Source organism: Pongo pygmaeus, chromosome 6, assembly GCF_028885625.2.
Source record: "Pongo pygmaeus isolate AG05252 chromosome 6, NHGRI_mPonPyg2-v2.0_pri, whole genome shotgun sequence".
Taxonomy (NCBI): domain Eukaryota; kingdom Metazoa; phylum Chordata; class Mammalia; order Primates; family Hominidae; genus Pongo; species Pongo pygmaeus.
In genome coordinates this window covers 41,588,887-41,602,643 of record NC_072379.2, presented here as the reverse complement: position 1 = coordinate 41,602,643, position 13,757 = coordinate 41,588,887, and the positions used below count along the sequence as shown (strand labels likewise).

At 48.1% G+C, this 13,757-nt stretch overlaps 1 protein-coding gene across 2 annotated transcripts in view; it reads left to right on the top strand.

Moving 5' to 3' along the window:
* Positions 1 to 2,383: 2,383 nt before the first annotated feature.
* Positions 2,384 to 13,757, top strand: part of CCM2 (CCM2 scaffold protein) — a 77,122-nt gene continuing 65,748 nt past the window's right edge. For both annotated transcript variants that reach the window (XM_054494704.2, XM_054494701.2), the window contains exon 1: positions 2,384 to 2,546. In XM_054494704.2, the coding sequence (XP_054350679.1) occupies positions 2,517 to 2,546 (30 nt within the window). In that variant the 5' untranslated portion in view covers positions 2,384 to 2,516. The remainder of the gene's footprint in view (positions 2,547 to 13,757) is intronic.

Below are 13,757 nucleotides of genomic sequence, written 5' to 3'. Positions count from 1 at the left end.
AGTAAAGCAGTCTTTGTTCTTCTGCAGTTCTGTCCCTCAGCTTCCCAGAGATGAGGGGCAGAACTCACAAAGTCCAAAGCTCATACAGTTTGCCACACAACAGCCAAAGACAAGAGACAAGGAAAGCGATGTTTATTCTGGAGAGCCAGTGAACTGAGAAGATGGGGGAGTAATGTCCTAAGAACCATTTTAAGTTAATATGAATTTCAGGCTCCTTTTATGTTAGTGGGAGGGTGAAGAGGGAGCAGGTTGAAGTCATGAGTTGTCCAATGATCATGGACATCTGGGCGACGGTGGGGGCCCGATGGGGTTGTGAAACTTCTTTGTCCTTGATTGGGTCACAATGCTCCTATAAATGTTTTTTTTTGTTTGTTTTTGAGACAGAGTTTCACTCTGTCGCCCAGGCTGGAGTGCAGTGGTGAGATCTCAGCTCATTGCAGCCTCCGCTTCCTGGGCTCAAGCGATTCTCCTGCCTCAGCCTCCCGAGTAGCTGGGATTACAGGTGTGCACCACCAGGCCCAGCTAATTTTTGTATTTTTAGTAGAGACGGGTTTCACCATGTTGGCCAGGCTGGTCTCGAACCCAAGTGATCCGCCTGCTTCGGCCTCCCAAAGTGCTGGGATTACAGGCGTGAGCCAACGCGCCTGGCCCACCGATGATCTTAAGATTGTGTCTTCGGCAAAGGAGGAATGCTTAAAGGGCCCAGCTCCATATTCTCAGAGCAGGAAAAGAGAAGTGAATGTGGAGCTGAGAGACAATACACTGACAAATGGTACAATATCCAATACTTAAAAAAAATCAGCTGAGGCTGGGCGCGGTGGCTCACGCCTGTAATCCCAGCACTCCGGGGGGCTGAGGCGGGCGGATCACGAGGTCAGGAGTTTGAGACCAGCCTGGCCAACATGGTGAAACCCCGTCTCTACTAAAAATGCAAACAAAATTAGCCGAGTGTAGTGGTGGGCACCTGTAATCCCAGCTACTCTGGAGGCTGAGGCAGGAGAATCGCTTGAACCCGGGAGACAGAGGTTGCAGTGAGCCGAGATCTCACCACTGCACTCCAGCCCGGGCGACAGAGTGAAACTCAGCTCTGTCTCAAAAAAAAAAAAAAAATTAGTTGAGACAAATACTGCTTCTCTTAACAGTTTACATTCTGGCCGGGCGCGGTGGCTCACGCCTGTAATCCCAGCACTTTGGGAGGCCGAGGCGGGCGGATCACGACGTCAGGAAATCGAGACCATGGTGAAACCCCGTCTCTACTAAAAATACAAAAATTAGCCGGGTGTGGTGCCTGGCGCCTGTAGTCCCAGCTACTCGGGAGGCTGAGGCAGGAGAATGGTGTGAACCCGGGAGGCAGAGCTTGCAGTGAGCTGAGATCACGCCACTGCACTCCAGCCTGGGCGACAGAGCAAGGCTCCGTTTCAAAAAAAAAAAAAAGAACAGTTTACATTCTAGCTGTGCTACAAAGTTCTTACCGGCAGATTGGTTTAGTGGCAAAATAGCAGACCTGCTGGTGACTCCAATTTGCAGTGTGCTTTTGGGCGAATCACCTCATTCCCCGGACCTCATCTGGAAAATGTGGAAATTATACCAGATGACTGGTAAGGTTCTACGATTTTATTCTGATAGGGTCTGCACATCCTTGTGGTTGCATTTCTATTTTCCAGATGTGTTTGTCTAAGGCAGGCAGACTTTAGAACAGGGAAGTATTAGAAAACGGATTCCCTGTGGCCCAGGGAATAAAGTGGGACACAAGAAAAAAGAAAACCGCACCGCACCCAGACTCTCGGCGGGACGCCCCGCTCCTCAACAGTGGCCGCCTCCTCGCGCCCCTCCTTCGCCATCTGCCGGCTGCGTCCCCTCCCGCCGGCCCCCGTCCCCTTTTCAGAGGCCTGAGCTCCGCCTCCCCGGCCGCGAGGCAGGCTGGGAAGTCGGCCACCGTAAAGATGGCGGCAAATTGAAAAAGTTGGAGCCGCTCCCGCGCGCGCTCCCGCGCGCGCTGAGTGGGCGGGGCGAACTGCGGGTTGGACAGGTGGGTTCTCGCGGCCGTGCAGAGGCGAGGTGGGAGTAGGAGCGTTTCCGGCTCTCCTGAAGGACGCGGGGCGGGCTGGGGGTGGGGCAAGGCAGGCGCGTTCTCGGCCGTCCTGAAGGGGCAGGATCTTCAGCCTGTGGGCGGTGCTCTCGCCGTGAGCAGGGCCAACGGGCCCTGTTCTCCCTGAAGGGGCGGGGTCTGGTCGCCTCGGGTCCGATTCCCTTGGGCCTGAAAGTGAGGATGAGCGACAACTGTGGGCGGGGCCTGCGCTGGGGAAGGTGGGGCCTGGGCGGGGCGGAGGTGGGGGCCGGCTCTCTCGGGCCCGGAAGTGCGGGTGCGGGGCGCGGCCGGGGCGGAGACTTCGGGACCGGCTGGCGGGCGGCGCCGGGAGCGCGGGGGCGGCGGGCCCGGGACGAGCATGTAGCGGCTGCTGGCGGCGGGGCTCCCGGGGCGGGCCGGGCGGGCCGCGGGAGCCGCACGCGGCGATATGGAAGAGGAGGGCAAGAAGGGCAAGAAGGTGAGCGTGCGCGGGGGCGTCCTGCTGCTGTGGTCGGCGGGCGGCTGGGTTGGGGGGCCAGGGTGGGGTGGGCGAGTGTTCCTCGGGGCCCGGGCGGGGGCGGTGGGCCAGCTGGCGGGGCGGGGCGGGGCAGGGCCGAGACCCCGGACAATGGTCAGGTGGGCTTTCGCGGCCGGGCGGGCAGGAAGCGCCGCGCCTTTCCTCTGGCCCGGGCAGCGGCTCGCCCGGACCTCGGCCCCAGACGGCCTTCCCTGCGCGTCGGGACCTGGGGCTGCAGAGGAAGTGGGCCCGGCGAGGGGCCAGAAAGCTGTCCAGGGCTGGAACTGGAGCTAGTGGGCTGTGTGGTTAACGTGGAGACGTTTGCTGCTCACTGGACTTCGTTTTTGGATATCCAGTAAAAGCAAGGGTGGCCTTCACCTTATGGCCAGCTCACTCGTTCACTATCACTCAGACCTAAAACCATTGATTGATTTTAGTGACGCTACATTTGGCAGTGGGATTTAGGACATAGTTCAATGTTTAGGACATAGTTTAGGACATAGTTCATAGTCAAACCCCAGTTTATGTAGTTTTACAAAATGTGGCTTTAATTACAGTAAAGGGATATAGTAGTCGATAAAGAAACATTTTAAGACTGGAAAAACGATGTGGATTGAGCTACCATTAAAGTGGAAAATGGATTTTAATAAAATGTATCTTTTTCAAATAAATGCTTTATAATCTTCACGTCTTGGCTATCATTTTCTTTTTGATGTGTGTGTGCGCACTTTTATCCACAAGTTTAAAGCAGACCTCGATAAGTCCGAACTATGATTTTACTACCCTGAACTCTGCAGGGCAGTGTCCTTTAATTGACAGCTGTTCACCACCTTGTTTGATACAGTGCCCCATTTAAAAGTCCTGTTTGAAATAGAATGTAGCCAGGTGGCCTTCAGGGAGTCCTGTGGTGCTGGTTCTCTACTTTCTCAACTCATTGTTTCATGTTAGCACCATGCACGTCTAATTTAGGTGCAGTATAATTTGCGGTTACCTACAAAGATGTTTTAAGGCTGGAAAATAGCTCAAGATAGTGATTCGGCCTGCAGGTGTTAGATTAGAGATGGGTGCTGCGCACAGAAGAGGGAGGAGCCAAGCAGTGTAAAAGGAGTTAGCTGGAAAGGAGAGGTGCTAACCCGGTGGCTGCTTAGCAGGGACCATCAGGCCCAAGTGTGGATGATGCTGATCTTTGCGGAAAGTGAGCCATCTGCCCTGTGGAATGCCGGGATCCAAGAGCGCGCTAAGGACTGATGACCTCATTGTGCACCACTTACAGGAGTACCTGGCCCGTCTACCTGTGTGTGATAGGCAAGGATGGAATTGAGTGATTTTTTTTTTCTAGAGCTGTCTATCAGCTTTGGTAGAAACATGAAACACCCAGCAATAGGGAGAGAGAGAAGCAGTAAGACTGTTGAGTTTTTGGGATACAAGTGAAAAAACAGTAAAATTATCAAGAATTTTCCAGTTGGGTAATGAAAAAATTTAGGCATAAACAAGGTTAATTATTAATTTCATTTTCTCACTAGAGAAGATAATCAGTTGTTATGCAGTTGCTTAAGCCAGGGATTTTGTGTTTTTTCTGTATTCTGCCACTTGTCTTAGCTTGTTTCCTGTAGACAAGCCAGACAAGGAGCTTTGGGGCATGGATTCTTCTCCAGGTCATGACTTAACACACTTTACCTCGTGTATTCTGCCAATTGCAAGCTGGCAGAACCTTCCTGCTCAGCTACCACTTTCAATGTGAGGTCACCTCCAGTTTAATAACTTCTGTGGTTAAATCATTCTCATTAAGGTAAATTGCATTGCTCTAAACTTATACACAAATTCAGACATAAGTAGCAGAAGTACTGACAATAGTTTTATGAAAGTACAGTTTGGACGTTTAAATTCTTCTAAGTTAGCTCCTTCAAAAAATGCAGAATTAGGCTGGGTACGGTAGCTACGCCTGTAATCCAGCACTTTGGGAGGCCGAGCCTGGATCACTTTAGCTCAGGAGTTCGAGAGCAGCCTGGGCAACATGGCAAAACCCCATCTATACAGAAAAGACAGAAATTAGCCAGGCGCAGCAGCGCTCGCCTATAGTCTCAGCTACTTGGGAGGCTGAGGCAGGAGGATCACCTGAGCCCAGGTGGGCCTTTTTTTTTTTTTTTTTTTTTCCTTTTTAATCTCAGACACTTGTCTTGGTGTCTGCCAAGCAGTGATTCAGGCTTGTTTTACCTCGGCCCATTTTCCTCAGGACACAGGAATCAGTGAGTTGGCAGAGAACCGATGGGCCAAAGTGAGTCTCACGGAAACTTGGCCCCAGTGTAGCACTGCCCTTTCTCAAGTCACCTCAGCACATGTGGTTATGATGACTGTACACCTGGGTTTCCTCAAGTGGGCCATGGTTCGTTTAACAAATGTCTGTTGAGCCCCTCTTGTGTCCCATGAAACTCACTGGGTGATGGGGATGCAGGAAGAGCTTGTGGCCCCAAGGGGCCGATGGGGAGATGGATCACTCATGGGTCCATCTGAAGGAATGAGTGCATTGACAGAAAAGTCCTCTGGCCACTAAAGGTGTGGGGCCTGGGTAGTAGAAGTGACCACTTGGGGCTGCTCTTCTGTCCTGATGTCTACAGAGTGTCTACTTTTTAGCCTATAAGTTCTGTTCTGGGATTTGGAGAATAAGGCTCCTACCTACAGTATGGACTCATGTTCTGTGCATTGTGGCACTATGTAATTCCTTTTTTGTTTTTTTTTTTTTGAGATAGAGTTTCACTCTTGTCGCCCAGGCTGGAGGGCCATGTCATGATCTCAGCTCACTGCAACCTCCGCCTCCCGGCTTCAAGTGATTCTCTTGCCTCAGCCTCCCGAGTAGCGGGGATTACAGGCATGTGCCACCATGCCCAGCTGATTTTTGTATTTTTAGTAGAGACGGGGTTTCTCCATGTTGGTCAGGCTAGTCTCAAACTCCCGACCTCAGGTGATCCACCCACCTTGGCCTCCCAAAGTGCTGGGTGGCGTGAGCCACCGCACCTGACAGTAATTCCTTTTTATTAGAAACTTGGATGCACTGAAGTTGGGTTTTGTGGATGTTTATACTCAGATCACAGCCCAAAAAAGCTGTCTTGTCAGGGCCAGGTGTAGGTAATCCTAACACTTTGGGAGGCTGAGGCAGGCGGATCACTTGACACCAGGAGTTTGAGACCAGCCTGGCCAGCATGGTGAAACCCCATCTCTACTAAAAATACAAAATTAGCTGGGCGTGGTGGCATGTGCCTGTAATCCCAGCTACTCAGGAGGCTGAGGCAGGAGAATAGCTTGAACCTGGGAGGCGGAGGTTGCAGTGAGCTGAGATCACGCCACTGCACTCCAGCCTGGGCAACAGAGCAAGACTCCGTCTCCAAAAAAAAAAAAAAAAAAAACCATCTTGTGGCCTTAACCTTGTGGGTCTCAGCTTCTCTGCTGCCTCTGGTCTTCTGTTGCCTCACCAGGTGGCTATGATTTCACACTGATCAAAGTTAAATATTTTTACATTGATCTAATTTATTTGCATTGTTTAAGGTAGAAAAAGGTGACAGGCTGAGTGCAGTGGCTACGCCTGTAATCCCAGCACTTTGGGAGGCTGAGGTGGGAGGATCACTTGAGCCCAGGAGTTTGAGATCAGCCTGGACAACGTAGTGAGACCCTATCTCTACAAAAAATAAGAAAATTAGCTGAGCATGGTGGTGCATGCCTGTAGTTCTAGCTACTTGGGATGCTGAGAAGGGAAGATCGCTTGAGCCCTGGAGGTCGAGGCTGCAGTGTGATTGTGCCACCAGCTGAGTGACAGTAAGACCCTTGTCTCAAGAAAAAAAAGAGACAAAAAGGTTATAAAGTTCCCTAGAAATGTAGGACTAGATATTAAACAATAAATAAGGAATTATTAATTTGGGGTATGATATTAAGTTCTGATCTGATAGGCATGTATTCTGAGATATTTGTAGGTGAAATAATATGATTTCTGGGATTTGCTTTACTCAAAATAGAAGAAACAAAGGGGATAGCTGAATGCTTTGGTAATGGTTATATATTGTTCTGTCTACTTTTATGTATTTTTGAGAATTTCCATAATAAAAAGTGGAGGGGAAAAGATCCTCTAGGTTACAGGCCCTGAGCTATCAGCTGCTGTAGTCACCGCTGGACCAGTGTCTGTGAGGAACTGAAAGCTTGGATTGGACCAGTACCTTTTAAAATTTTGTCACTGCAGGCACCAGGAAGCCATACCTTCTCCATGCTGACCTGATGCAGACACAAATGTGTGTGTCTGTATAACTGAAGTGAAAGTTTAAAGGAACCGCACTTAAACGCTCTGATTTTTTAATTCTATTTTTTTTTCTTTCCATTAAAACTGGTGGTTGGCTGGATGTGGTGGCTCACGCCGGTAATCCCAGCACTTTGGGAGGCTGAGGTGGGTGGATCACCTGAGGTCAGGAGTCCGAGACCAGCCATGGTGAAACCCCATCTCTACTAACAATACAAAAATTAGCCGAGCGTGGTGGCGGGGCCTGTAATCCTAGCTACTTGTGAGGCTGAGGCAGGAGAATCGCTTGAACTTGGGAGGTGGAGGTTGCAGTGAGCTGAGAACGTGCCATTGCACTCCAGCCTGGGCGACGAGTAAGACTCCGTCTCAAAAAAAAGGCTCATGGTCATGATCCACTAAACCGATTCTATAACTGTCACAAGCCATACATGGGTTCAGAAGGTGAATTGGGGCTGCTATATTTTGTTTTATTTTTCCTCTTGGGTAGCTATCGCAGTGATTCTTGGATGGCAACTTGGTAACTCAGGGTCAGGAGGCTGGAGAACCAGGCAGGAGGTGCTCAGCAGAGAACCTAAGGCAGCTAGTAGATGAGGCCAGAATGATCGGCAACATAAGGCTGGTTACTTTTCTGTCTTGAAGAGTTACCATTTACATAGTATATATTTGTTGATTTTCAACATATTGTCAGATTCTGTCATAATTTAGATTCAGAAAGCACATCAGAACCTTCCAGGGCTGCTCTGAGCATCCTTTCAGAGGAAGATAGTGTAAAGCAAAACGTTTCTCTTAGCAATATTATTGCAGTGAAGGGCTTCCCTGCAGATGAGAAGGGCATCTGCAGTCTGCCGCACTGGGGCGCTTACTCTTGATCTTCCAGTTTCTTCATTTCCGTCAGCAGTGCCCCCTCCTTGTTGTCACTTTGCAGTGTAAGTAAATGGTCATGATTAAGTCCTATAAATGTAACTATTGAGCATTTAAATCATCCTCTGTTTACTTGTTGGTTTACGTGGTGGCGATACAAGTTTTTAATGAGATAACTTGGTCATGCCTTGCCTATTACGTGTATAGCACACTGAGAAGAGGGTTAGGGACATTGCACTTTGGAAAGTAGGTCACTTACACCTAAAATTAGAGAGTAAGGGCAGACCTAGGATGTCAGAAGAGACATGGGGCAGGCAGCAGCCACTTCCAGACAGGTTGGGACCGGGACTCTGTCCTGCAGTTCAGAAGCAGAGATGAGATGGAGAGGGCCCCCCAGTCCTGGGAGGTCCTTGGACTGGGGAGTTGGGTGTTGGTTCTGTATGCACTTGAAGCCACTGGAGGTGTTCCACATCATGCATTCACTTGTCCATTAAACTACTGTTTATTAGCACCAACGGTGTCAGACACAGATGCTGGAGACTGAAATGTGTACCGTGAGCCTATGGCCACAGAGCAGGAAGTGGAGCCCGGGGATAGATAGTGGAAGCAGGCTTTGGTAAGAGTGATCAGGAAAACCTTTATGAAAACTTTAAAAGCAAATGTAAAGAAAAAAGTTCCCTGTGTCCATGTGTGGGCGGTCAGTTTCATGTACACCTTCTCATCCCTGCTTCCTGCCTGTGTGGGCTGAATAGTGTCCCCTCAAGAGTCATGTGCTGAAGCCCCTCAGGATGTGACTGTATTTGAAGATGGAGTCTTTTTTTTTTTTAGACGGAGTCTTGTTGCTCTGTCACCCAGGCTGGAGTGCAGTGGTGTGATCTTGGCTCGCTGTAAGCTCCGCCTCCCAGGTTCACACCATTCTCCTGCCTTGGCCTCCTGAGTAGCTAGGACTACAGGCGCCCGCCACCACGCCCGGCTAATTTTTTTGTATTTTTAGTGGAGATGGGGTTTCACTGTATTAGCCAGGGTGGTCTTGATCTCCTGACCCCGTGACCCACCCACCTCGGCCTCCCAAAGTTCTGGGATTACAGGCTTGAGCCACCACGCCTGGCCTGAAGATGGAGTCTTTAAGGAGGTGATTGAGGTAAAATGAGGTAATTGTGTGGGCCCTAATCCAATCCGATGGATGTCCTTATAAGAAGATATTAGGACACAGAGATAGAGGAATGATCATTTGAGGACTCATGGAGAAGGCACCCATCTGCAAGCCAAGGAAGGACCTCAGGAGAAACCACCCTGCTAAATTTACCTGGATCTTGGACTTTCAGCATCTAGACTCTAAGAGAATAAGTTTCTATTATTGAAGCCACTCAAGTCTGTAATACTTAGTCCTGGCAGCCCAAGAAGGCTAATGCACCAGGTGATTTTGAAGCAAACCCTAGAGTTCAGTTAGTAGATAGAAGTGCAGTAGTAACTCACCAAGACAGAAGAGTAACAAGCCTTATGTTGCTGGTCATTTTGGCCTCATCTACTGGCTGCCTTAGGGTCTCGGGTGAGTTCTGAGGACCAAGTCTACACTGTCAGCATGCCCACAGACGAGCTGCTCAGAGTGACAGGACAACCCTCACTGTGCTGTATGTAAACCGTAAATCACAGCACACTGTTTGTGGTTGGGAGAACATGTATGGTGTTTTGGGAGCTGGCATGGTCAGGCATGTCATTCATTTCACCTGGGACAGGCTTTGTGCTCTGGGATCTGTGGCGGGAGCAGTGAGTCCAGCCATGTCCTCTGCATGCATCCCTGTGTCCTTGTGAACAGTGGATCTTTGTTAGCGCACTTCGCACTCCTTGGCTTTTTTATCTTTCAATCAAGAACAGCAACTGCTCTTCAAATGATTCTACAGGTATGAGGGAGTTTACATTTGGATTTGTCAATGGAACCACTAGGGTTTTTTGTTTGTTTGTTTTGTAGAAATAGGAACTTTTTTCCTTAGCCTTGTGTCTGTGCCAAAAATGTGACCTTTTTTTTTTTCTCCCAAGTGTGCCCAAACAGTAACAATTTTTTGCTTGGATTATGTTAAGAATTAGGGCATTTGATCATAGGCATTAGATGTATGTGCAATGAAAGTGATCCCCTTTAATAAGCATAATAGGAACATGGAATTTGGGTTTTTGTTTGCAGCTTGGGATGGTGTGTCTTGTAACCCAAGGAGGTTTTTCACTTTTCTGAAAGTGAGAAGACTGGTCAGCCTAAACTCGTGGTATCACTGTTCTTAAGGGAAACCTAGTGAGGAGTGGGAGATACCATTTCACTCGTTGTTTTTGTACCTTGGAGAAAAAAAAGAGAAGCCTTTATTTAAATCTTGATGTCCATTCTGTAGTTTAAAATTCCATGCAGGTTTTTTTCAAAAAATCAAATTTGCTTCCTGTGTGTTGTCACCATGAGCTCTCTGGTCAGGCGCGGAAACCGAATGTTTCCCTTGTTGGTTTATGTGGTGGGGTACATTTTTTTTTTTTTTTTTTTTGAGACGGAGTCTTGCTCTGCTGCCCAGGCTGGAGTGCAGTGGCATGATCTCAGCTCACTGCAGGCTCCGCCTCCCGGGTTCAAGCAATTCTGCCTCAGCCTCCCGAGTAGCTGGGACTATAGGCGCTGCTGCCACGCCTGGCTAATTTTTTTATTTTTAGTAGAGACGGGGTTTCACCATGTTAGCAAGGATGGTCTTGATCTCCTGACCTCATGGTTCACCTGCCTCGCCCTCCCAAAGTCCTGGCCAGTGTGTGCCACCGTGTGCCACCGTGCCTGGCCAAGGGTACGTGTTCCTTTTTTTTTTTTTTTTTTTGAGACAGAGTTTTGCTCTTGCCCAGGCTGGAGTGCAATGGCGTGATCTCGGCTCACCACAACCTCCACCTCCCAGGTTCAAGCGATTCTCCTGCCTCAGCCTTCCCAAGTAGCTGGGATTGCAGGCATGCGCCACCAAGTCTGGCTAATTTTGTATTTTTAGTAGAGACGGGGTTTCTCCATGTGGGTCAGGCTGGTCTCGAACTCCCGAGCTCAGGTGATCCACCTACCTCGGCCTCCCAAAGTGCTGGGATTACAGGTGTGAGCCACTGCGCCCAGCCAAGGGTACATGTTCTTAATGAGATGCCTTGGTCAGGTCTAAGTGTCAGTTATGGTGCATGTTGACTTTCTGTCAGATGTCTGAAAATGCCCTAGGTATGATTATGTCTAGCTGATTTATTACTGCCATTAGGTACATCACCTTTACATAGCTTTTACTTTTCATGTTCTTGGGTATAGACAATAACCATAGCCCACCTGCCTGTGCACTTCTAATGTCAGGCTGAGTTCAAGTTCCTTTCTAAGGCTCCTCCTCTCACTTAGTATTGCCCGTCTTCCTTGAAAGAGGAATGTGCAGCCTCTGTGTCTGCTTTTTCCAGCACATTCTTCCACCCTCAGCATTTTATTATGAAAATTTTTGGGACGGGCATGGTGCTCACACCTCTAATCCCAGCACTTTAGGAGGCCAAAGCGGGCAGATCACCTGAGGTCAGAAGTTCAAGACCAGCCTGGCCAACATGGCGAAATGCTATCTCTACAAAAATACAAAAATAAGCAGGGCATGGAGGTGTGTGCCTGTAGTCCCAGCTACTCCAGAGGCTGAGGCGGGAGAATCGCTTGAACCCGGGAGGCAGAGGTGGCTGTGAGCCGAGATTGTGCCATTGCACTCCAGCCTGGGCGACAGAGGGAGCCTCTGTCTCAAAAAAAAAAAAAAAAAATTTTTTTGAGTACACCAAAGTTGAAAGAATTTTGCAGTGAATACTTGCACACCCACCACCTAGATTCTGCCACTAACATTGGCTATACTTGTTTTTTATTTTTTATTTATTTATTTATTTTTTTGAGACGGAGTCTCTCACTCTGTCGCCTGGGATGGAGTGCAGTGGCGTGATTTCGGCTCATTGTAACCTCCGCCTCCTTTGTTCAAGCGATTCTCCTGCCTCAGCTTCCCCAGCAGCTGGGATTACAGGCATGTGCCATCACGCCTGGCTAAGTTTTTGTATTTAGTAGAGACATGGTTTCACCCTGTTGGTGGGGCTGGTCTAGAACTCCTGACCTCAGATGATCCGCCTACCTCAGCCTCCCAAAGTGCTGGGATTACACGCATGAGCCACCCTGCCCGGCCTGGCTATACTTGTTTTATCCCATATCTAGCATCTGTTTATCACTGTACCTGCCCATCAACTCATTTTATTTTTCTGATGCATTCCTCAATAAATTGCAGACATTGTTTCACTTTGATCTAAATACATTAGCATACGTGTTGTTAACTAGGGTTCAATATTTGCTTACAGTTTTCTTTTGATGTAAAATTATGTAACAATGAAATACACACTTTTTTTAAAAAAAAAAAAAAAACAGGGTCACACTCTGTCACAGAGGCTGGAGTGTGGTGGTGCAATCATGGCACACTGCAGCCTTGACTTCCCAGACTCAAGTGATCCTCCTGCCCCAGCCTCCCGAGTAGCTAGGACTAAATGGGTTTGTCACCATGCCCAGCTAATTTTTTTATTTTTTGTAGAGACGAGATCTCACTGTGTTGCCCAGTCTGGTGTTGAATTACTGGGCTTAAGCAATCCTTCTGGCTCGGCCTGCCAAAGTGTTGGTATTACTGGCGTGAGCCACCACTCCTGGCCAAGTATACACATCTTCAGTGAATATTAGCTAAATTTTGACAAATGCATACTCCTATGTAACTGAAACCCCTACTAAGAAATAAAACATTACCTACCATCACTGAGAAAATTCCCTTAATGCCCCTTAGAAAAGTCCTTCCCCCAAGGTACTACTGTTACGATTTTTTTCCACCATGGGTTAGTTTTGTTCATTCTAGAACTTCACACAGATGGATTCATACAGTATACATTCTGTTGTGCAGGGATCACTGTACTCAGCATAATGTTTTTGAGATTTATCCATATATTGCTGCATGTTTCAGTTGCTGAGTAATATTTTTTTGTATGTTTATGCTGTAATTTGTTTATTCATTTGTTGGAGATTTAGTTTCTTTCTAGTTTGTGTATATATATATACACACACAATATATATATATATTTTGAGACGGAGTTTTGCTCTTGTCGCCCAGACTGGAATGCAATGGTGTGAGCTCAGCTCACTGCAACCTCTGCCTCCTGGGTTCAAGTGATTCTCCTGCCTCAGCCTCCTGAGTAGCTGGAATTATAGGCGCCCGCCACGATGCCTGGCTAATTTTTGTATTTTTAGTAGAGACGGGGTTTTACCACATTGGCCAGGCTGGTCTCGAACCCCTGACCTCAGGTGATACACTTGCCGCGGCCTCCCAGTATACTTTGTATTTTGAAAACACTGCTGTGAACATTTGTGAATGAGTCATTATGTGAACATGTTTTCATTTCTTTTGGGTAAATACCTAATAATGGAATTGTTGAATTTTATGGGAACTATATGTTTAACTTTATAAGACACTGCCAAACTTTCTGCTAAATTTTTGTCTACTAATTCTTTGTTTTTTTCTCTTTCCAGAGACAGGGTCTCATTCTGTAACCCAGGCTGGAGTGTAGTGGTGCAATCAGAGCTCAGTATAACCTCAAACTCCTGCAGTTCTCATGCCTCAGTTTCCCAAGTAGTTAGGACCATAGGTGTGTGCCACTATGCCCAGCTAAATTTTTTTTTTTTTTTTGAGACGGAGTCTCACTCTTGTTGCCCAGGTTGGAGTGCAATGGCGCGATCTCAGCTCACTGCAACCTCTGCCTCCCAAGTTCTAGCGATTCTCATGCCTCAGCCTCCCTGGTAGCTGGGATTACAGGCGCCCGCCACCACACCCGGCTAATTTTTGTGTTTTTAGTAGAGACAGGGTTTCACCATGTTGGCTGGGCTGCTCTCGAACTCCTGACCTCAGGTGATCCAGCTGCCTTGGCCTCCCAAAGTGCTGGGATTATAGGTGTGAGCCACTGCACCCAGCCCGGCTAATTTTTAAAAATTTTTATTTTTATTTTTT